Here is a 7,718-nt window from a genome sequence, read left to right as displayed (position 1 = left end):
AATAAAAAGGGGGCGCCACTATATTCAAAGCTTGGGGTCTGCTCCTTCCATTTCTAATGTAAATACATTTAATAGTGGTAATTCTAGTGACAATAATGCCTCTGCTTTGTTGGTTAAGTCAAGTGATCCGATTTCGTGTTCAAAGTTGCCTAACATTGATGAAAAAAAGTTGAATGAATTCAAACCATTTTATGAGATAATTAGAGTAAGTCGTAATAGACAGAAATGAAAATCTTTCTGATGTGGAAAGTTATTTTACTTAAGAAGCTATCTGAAAGGTGAAGCTCTATCTTTAATTAATAACCTTCCTATTGTAAATTTGTCTTACAATGAGTCTTTTGAAATTTTAAAGAAACGTTATGATAATGACGTTGTCTTAATAAATTCTCACATTAATCACAATTTGTCGAGAGCAATATCAAGCATTTATTAATGAATATTTAACACTCGGACATGCAAAAGTTGTAAATATTACTGATTATGATTTGAACAGTGGAAAAGTATATTTTATTGGTCACCATCCTGTAAGACCGAAAGACCACTTCATTTAGAGTAGGTTTTGATGGAAGCATGAAAAGTAAGTCAAGAAAGTCTAAATATGACTCCTGGAGAAGGCACTGTGAGTATATTGATAGCACTCCAGAATGCGCCAGACTTCAACGAATCCTATCTAAGAACTTCCAAAATGTGATAAGCAATATAAAAACTCCGAGTGGAGAATACACAAAGTCAGGCAAAGCCACCTTGGAAGAACTTTTCAGGGTACACTTTCCTGGCTCAACAATCACAGAGGAACTTTCAGTAACTGAAGGCCTGGAGACTTGCAAAAAAGCCTCCAGAAGCGACTGGAAGGTAGCCTCACAAGTGGTGACCTATGACAAAGTAAAATGGGCAATAAATTCGTTTGAACCGTATAAATCACCGGGACCTGACGGAATACTACCCATAATGCTACAGCAAGGAACAGACTTGCTCACTAGCAAACTAACCAATGTTCTAAGAGCTAGCTTAGCACTAGGACATATTCCAATGAACTGGAGGCAAGTTAGGGCGATTTTCATACCCAAAGCAGGGAGACCATCCGACCTGGCTAAATCATTTAGACCAATCAGTCTCATGTCATTTATTTTAAAAACATTGGAAAAACTGGTGGACAGACATATAAGGGATGGTGTTTTAGTAAATAGACCACTACACCAAGACCAATATGCGTACACAACAGGCAAGTCAACAGAAACAGCGCTTTTCCAGGTTGTACATCGACTGGAACAAGGCCTGGAAAACAAAGAGATAACATTGGGTGCCTTCTTGGATATAGAAGGTGCTTTTGATAATACCTCTTTTAAATCAATCATCACGGCAGCCAAAGAAAGAGGACTTGATGACACCTGCTGCAGGTGGATCAAGGGCATGCTCAAAAACAGATTGGTACACTCTTCACTCATGGGTGAAAGTCTTTCAGTGCAAGTAGCTGGAGGATGTCCCCAGGGTGGTAACCTATCGCCTATCCTATGGAACCTTGTCGTTGACGGACTGCTCAATAAGCTGAACAGGGAAGGCTTCCATGTTAATGGATATGCCGACGACATAGTTATCATGGTGAAAGGGAAGTTCACAAGTACAGTACGGGAAAGGATGCAGATGGCCCTAAATACTGTAGCAAGATGGACTGCAAGTGAAGGGCTGAATATAAGCCCCACAAAAGCCACCATCGTCTCATTTACCAGAAGGAAAAAATTGGATGGAATTGGACCAATTTATCTTCATGGTGAAGAGTTAACATTCAAGGGAGAGGTTAAGTATTTAGGAGTCATCCTAGCCTCAAAACTAACCTGGAACCAGCATCTGGAAAAGGTCATAAACAAATCGGTAACCACATTTGCAATGGTTAGACGAATGTATGGAAAAACATGGGGTCTCAGACCTGGTATGGTGCACTGGGTGTACACCAGGGTGATCAGACCAGCAATAACTTACGCAGCTGTAAGCTGGTGGCCAAAAGTCATGCAAAACACTGCGATACACAAACTAGAGAGGATTCAACGAATGGCCTGTCTAGGCATAACTGGTGCAATAAGAACCACTCCTACTGCGAGCATGGAAGCTATATTAGACCTGCCTCCACTAGACCTAATAATTTTAGGGGAGGCAAGATGTGCTTACCAAAGGCTCCGGGACTTGATTGACCTGCCGGGGAACATAACAACGACAGGTACAACATCAATTTGGAACACAGTAAGGAATCCAATTCTTGAAATGAGATCGGATTACATGTGTCCTAAATATCACATTCAGAGGAAATTTGAGGTAATACTGGATCAAAAATTCTGGGTAAATAATGTGAAAAAACTGACCCAGGACTGTCTAATATGGTTCACAGATGGATCTAAACAGGAAAGGGGAAGTGGTGCAGGAGTTTATGGCGAGAGACCTAAGGTAAGCATCAGCATACCACTAGGAAAACACGCCACAGTTTTTCAAACGGAAATATATGCTCTGTTATGGTGCATAGAAGAAAACATTAGAAGGACTTACAAAAATAAGCAAATTCTAATAATAACTGATAGCCAGGCGGCCTTGAAAGCACTGCTTACGTGCAAAACATCGTCAAGACTGGTAGATGAGTGTCTACAGAGAATTACGGAACTGGCAGAACATAACAGGGTAAAACTTGTATGGGTACCAGGTCACTCAGGCATTCCTGGAAATGAAAAAGCAAATAAACTTGCCAGGCAAGGCTCAAATGCAAACATGATTGGACCAGAACCATCTGTAGGCATACCTAGATGCTCAACAAGACGGGTCACTGGAGAATGGATCAACACAAAACACCTGGAACGCTGGAAGACGTACCCAGGAAATAAGCATGGGAAGCAAGCTATTGCAGGACCAAATAAAAATAAGGCTCAAGAACTGCTAAAGTACAGCAGGAAAGAACTGAAAGACCTAACAGCGCTTCTCACAGGGCATGGACCTGTGAGACAACACCTGTCCACCATGAAACTACTCGATGATAACCTGGACTGCAGACTATGCGGGGAGGAAATCGAAACGTTTTGTAGCGCTTTTCTCGCGGTTTCCTTCGGTTACGTTGCCTCGGGCGCCACCTTCGTTATTTATAGTGGCTGAAGGTCCACTTTGCGGTACCTGGGTAGCCTTTAGACAGCTGGAGAAAAGTTCCAAAAGGTTCGGGAAGAAAACAAAATTAAAACAACTGTTTTCACTAATTGCACTGTATTACGGCTCTCAATACTTACAGTAAATACTCACGGTAACGAATACCCAATGAAACGGAAATTACCTTATACGGTGGTACGGGGAAAGCGTGTAACGATAATGAAAACTACCTACGGACCCTTCACTACTGATTAGCCTGACTACGGTAGATTAAGACTGACTGTGACACGGTGAAAGAACGGCGGTACGGTACGGTTATGTAAAACTGACTATTCGGCGCCGATATTCGTTCCAAAACCCAATGAGGCCCAATTACGTGACCAGCGGTGTTCCCGTCACTCGACCTAACCTCTAGGTGCCTCTCCCCGATTCCCCGGGGTTCGACAAATAGAGCCTCCGTTGCACACTGTTTCCCCAAGCATGCAACAGAGGTTTGAAGTCTCGTGACGTTGCCAGTCACACAGCCGCCAATCCCTCCAGTATCCCCAAACCCGTTTACTGCTCCGTTTCCCCGGAGCTAAGCAAACGAGTCACAGGTTTCACCGTTCCCGCTTGCTACACCGTTTCCCCGGTGTTCAACAAACAGGAACAGGACCAGAAGGATTACCTGACTGTTTCACAAACAAAGTAACTGAAGCCGGCGCCGTTTCACCAGAAATACCCTCTAACGGAAAACCCCGGAAAAATATAGCAAATGCCTCAAATGAAAATCCCCTAAACGGAAACCCCGGGAAAATACTAAAAATGCCCCAATTTACAGTCTATTAAAATAACTATAGTTAACGGTACGGGTTTTAAACAGCAAACAGAACAAATACCGGACGGTCGGTATGTGTCTATTTTTTACTTACAAATTCGCGGAGATAAGAGATAACGGTCGGCACGGATCGGCTTAGCTGGCTGGTTTCGATCTTTTGATGATCGAAGAATCCCTATTTTCCGGCTCGGGGCCTTCTTTTATACACAAAACCCACGGTGGGGGCTGTTAGTGGCGGTACCCACTCTCAGCGCCCACCGAACCATTTCGAACGGCCCCGGACGGTCCCGATAGAATCGACGCCACGACGGCCGCGGTCTAGCACCCAGCAGTGAAGGTCACGCGTATTTTAACTAAATCAGCGAAAAATTAGTAACTTCGTTACACACCCCCCCTTCTTACGGAAAAAAAAAATATTTGTCCCAACATAATTTATATATTTTTTTTTATCAAACGAGCGAGAAAAAAAACTAAAAAAAAGAAACTCTAGGATAATTAACTAAGCTTAACCTAACTTAACCTAATCTAAAACTAATCGACTAGACGGTGGCGTCTCTCGGGGCACCCACACCGTGGGCAACCCCGGGACGAGGATCGGCGGCGGACAGGAGACGGATTGGCGGGCGACCTGCGGGAGCGCGAAGGTCGCGGTGGCGGCGGAGGCGGCAGCGGCTGTGGGCAGCATCGACGGGTGGTGACACCCAGCCTCCCACACTGCGAGCAAAACAGCAGAGGCGACAGTTGGCACTCAGTCCGGTAATGCCCCCGGTGACCGCACCTCCAGCACGAGTCTGGGTGCACCGTTACCCGGTGGTCCTCCAACCACCGTGTCTCCTCTCGGAGGCGCCGGATTGCCACTGGCGTCTCGGGTCGGCTCGGGGGCGGCGGCGACTGTGTGTGGCGGTCCACCTCCCGATAGAAGGGGTCACCCCCCGTTGGGACTACCACCAACACATCTGACGACGCGTCACTGTCGCTCATGTCGGCTAGTACAAAAAAAAACAAAAAACAATAAGTGTCGGTACAGTACCCCAGGAACAGAACGAATAGACAACACAATCTACTCCCACAATGCTTGCTACCCCCTTTTCTACATTACGGTGTTACCAACTGTTTTTTTTCTTCGGTGCCCTACGGCGGTGCCTGCGACCGTCTAGGCAGCGTCACGCGTACCCGCGCCCCAGTGGAGCTTGTCAATAGGACCCGGCGGCGTCCGCTGGACGCCGAAAACCTTCCCCCCAATGCCGCCACAAGATCGGGTGGCCAGTCCCTCGGGTCCGGATACACTCCGGCAAAGTCCGCAACCAGGTGGTCCGGCCAAGCCTCTCCGTCGCGCGGTGCCCGACCGCCATACCGTGCCAGTAGTAGTTCGGCCGCCGACAGGCCAGGTATTGGGGGCGGCAGAGTGACCGGGATTAACCTCCATGTCGGCGGCGGCGGTGGCGACGGCGGCAACGGTGACAATAAGGGCGGCATGGGGGACAGACAGGGCAGCGGCGGCGTTCGAGGCGACGCAAACGGGGACGGCACAGACGGCGGCGGCGTCGGCGGGCCAAATAAGACGGTCAACGGCGGCGGGGGTGGCGGTACGGTCGGCGGTGACGGTCGCGACGGCGGGGCGAACACCCGGTTGTCCGGCTCCCCTAAATCGCCGAGGAACTCGAGCAGCTCCTCTGGCCAATCCCGAAGGTGGGGAAACTGCTCGAGACAGGGGCGCTTTGACGGCGGCGGAGTCATTCTCTGTAAACATAGTCGTAAAATACGGGTGTTTCGGCACATTACCTGCCCAAATCACTAGACGATACAAAAAAAAAAAAAAAAAAAACGGCACAACCTCAATTACAACCCCCGGGACTCTACGGTACATTAATACATCACCTCCGCAGAACTTAATGGTTTTAAGTCCTTGATATGTATACGGCGGTACCATTTTCCGTTCTCATCCCTTAAGTCGTACACCACCGGTGACACAACTCGTTTTACCAAGTACGGTCCGGAAAACTTCGGGGCTAACTTTGCAGCAAAACCCTTGTCGGCGGATGACAACGGATTTTCCCGTTTCATAACTCGGTCCCCAACTTTACATCTCCATTCTCGCCGGCGCAAATTGTAGTTACGGCTCTGAGCGGAGAAAGCTCGGCCCAGATTAACTCGGACCAACTCATAAACTTCAGCAAGCTTTCGGAGATGTTCGGTATAGCCTTGGTAGTCGGTTTCGGCGGACGGGCGGTCGTTTGTAAGTTCGGTGACGGGCGGGCGGTCGTTTGTAAGGTCGGTGACGGGCGGACGGGACAATGCAGCGGGCGGCTCCAACTCTCGGCCGAAGTTCAGAAAAGCCGGAGTAAACCCTGTAGACTCATGCCGGGACGTGTTCACGGCGAAAACCAAATCTGTAAGATAAACATCCCACTTTCTGTGGTTTTCCTCACAAAAGGAAGCCACCATAGTTTTCAAAGTTTTATTTGTACGCTCTACCGGGTTTGCTTGCGGTGTGTACGGCGGAGTCAGACGGTGGTTTATTCCCATTTCCTTCAGTAAACCACGGAACAGTTTACCAGTAAACTGGGTCCCGTTGTCGGAAATCACGGTTTTCGGTCACCCAAAGCGCATTAAGACTTCCTCGTGTAAAGCTTTACTGACGGCCTTGGCGGTAGCTTTGCGGATGGCTTTGCACTGGACCCACTTTGTAAACCTATCCTGAAACACAACCAAATAAGAGTTACCCTTAGAGGACCTCGGCAACGGCCCCACTAGGTCAGTGCTAACGATTTCCCACGGTTGACAGTTGCGGGACGGTTGCATCTTTCCAGGCGGTTTCTGAGATTCACCCTTAAATCGCTGACAAACAGAGCAATTCCGGACGAACCGAGCGGTATCTCGGAACATCCCTGGCCAATAATAGCGGCGGGCAATGCGGGCTATTGTCTTGGCTATGCCCTGATGGCCGGCGGTCGGTTGAGAGTGGTTTTCATCCAGTACAGCTCTTCGAGCATCTTTAGGCACGCAAACCTTCCATGGATCGGCCATTTCGTTCTCAGTCAAGTCGGTCATGTCCCAGAAATGTCGATAGAGACGGCCATTGCGCACACAAAAATCCGGAAAAGCTTCGGGGTTCTTTTCCACGGCGGTTTTCTTCGAACTGTACCAAGGACAAGGTACGAAGTCTTCGAGAGCGGAAACGGGGTCCACATCGTCTTCAGGCTTGCCTACCGGACTCCTAGACAAAGCATCGGCTACCTTATTAAGTATTCCCTTACGGTATTTAATTTCGAAGTCAAACTGTTGCAAATACACACTCCATCGAGCCAAACGGCCGGACGGGCTCTTTAAGGAGTGTAACCAGCGGAGCGACTGGTGGTCAGTCACTACGGTAAACCGGTAGCCCTCCAAGTACGGTCTCATCTTTTCGGTGCCCCAAACTATGGCCAGACACTCTTTTTCAGTCACGGAGTACTTCTTTTCGGCGGCGGACAGACTACGGCTGGCATACGCAATGACATGGTCACCATCGGTGTCATGCTGAATCAGAGCTGCCCCTAATCCAGCGTCGGAGGCGTCGGTCTGTAAAATAAACGGCTTGGTAAAGTCAGGACAGGTTAATACGGGCGCCTCTGTAAGCCGGATTTTTAACTGCTCAAATGCAGCCTGCTGTTCCTCCTGCCATTGCCAGCGTACGTTTTTCTTCAACAGGTGGTTCAACGGGGCGGCTAATTGTGAGAAATTTTCCACAAAACGGCGGTACCACGATGCAATTCCCAGAAATCTTCGGACGCCCCTCACGTTA

The 7,718-nt window shown here is 48.2% G+C and overlaps 3 protein-coding genes across 3 annotated transcripts; 1 reads left to right on the top strand and 2 right to left on the bottom strand.

The window, feature by feature from the left end:
• Positions 1-1,108: 1,108 nt before the first annotated feature.
• LOC145739425 (uncharacterized) lies at positions 1,109-1,809 on the bottom strand. Its single transcript, XM_081994847.1, has 2 exons — positions 1,338-1,809; positions 1,109-1,275 (listed from the first exon to the last, which is right to left on the bottom strand). Exons 1-2 carry the CDS (start codon positions 1,710-1,712, stop codon positions 1,228-1,230), a joined length of 423 nt encoding a protein of 140 aa, XP_081850973.1. The 5' UTR covers positions 1,713-1,809; the 3' UTR covers positions 1,109-1,227.
• Positions 1,810-1,884: 75 nt separating this feature from the next.
• On the top strand, positions 1,885-3,808 carry LOC145739423 (uncharacterized). Its single transcript, XM_081994845.1, has 4 exons — positions 1,885-2,307; positions 2,381-2,436; positions 2,568-3,053; positions 3,607-3,808. Exons 1-4 carry the CDS (start codon positions 1,885-1,887, stop codon positions 3,806-3,808), a joined length of 1,167 nt encoding a protein of 388 aa, XP_081850971.1.
• A 1,992-nt stretch (positions 3,809-5,800) lies between these two features.
• Positions 5,801-6,460, bottom strand: LOC145739422 (uncharacterized). Its single transcript, XM_081994844.1, has one exon. The coding sequence runs from the start codon at positions 6,458-6,460 to the stop codon at positions 5,801-5,803; it is 660 nt and encodes a 219-aa protein (XP_081850970.1).
• Positions 6,461-7,718: the final 1,258 nt, after the last annotated feature.

The sequence above is a fragment of the Ips typographus genome, unplaced genomic scaffold, assembly GCF_016097725.1.
Source record: "Ips typographus isolate SLU unplaced genomic scaffold, UJ_Ityp_2.0 IpsContig139, whole genome shotgun sequence".
NCBI lineage: Eukaryota > Metazoa > Arthropoda > Insecta > Coleoptera > Curculionidae > Ips > Ips typographus.
Note: the sequence above shows the minus strand (reverse complement) of the source record. Positions and strands in the feature narration are given on the sequence as shown.

Bases quoted from the DNA above. Each gene is read 5' to 3' on its own strand.
- LOC145739425 (XM_081994847.1), bottom strand. From the start codon at position 1,712: ATGGTGGCTTTTGTGGGGCTTATATTCAGCCCTTCACTTGCAGTCCAT. The intron at 1,276-1,337 runs GTATTATCAAAA...TTTGTTTTCCAG, and splicing joins TGATGATTGATTTAAAAGAG to GCCTTGTTCCAGTCGATGTA.
- LOC145739422 (XM_081994844.1), bottom strand. From the start codon at position 6,460: ATGGGAATAAACCACCGTCTGACTCCGCCGTACACACCGCAAGCAAAC.
- LOC145739423 (XM_081994845.1), top strand. From the start codon at position 1,885: ATGGTTAGACGAATGTATGGAAAAACATGGGGTCTCAGACCTGGTATG. The intron at 2,308-2,380 runs GTAATACTGGAT...TATGGTTCACAG, and splicing joins ACATTCAGAGGAAATTTGAG to ATGGATCTAAACAGGAAAGG. The intron at 2,437-2,567 runs GTAAGCATCAGC...AATAACTGATAG, and splicing joins TTTATGGCGAGAGACCTAAG to CCAGGCGGCCTTGAAAGCAC.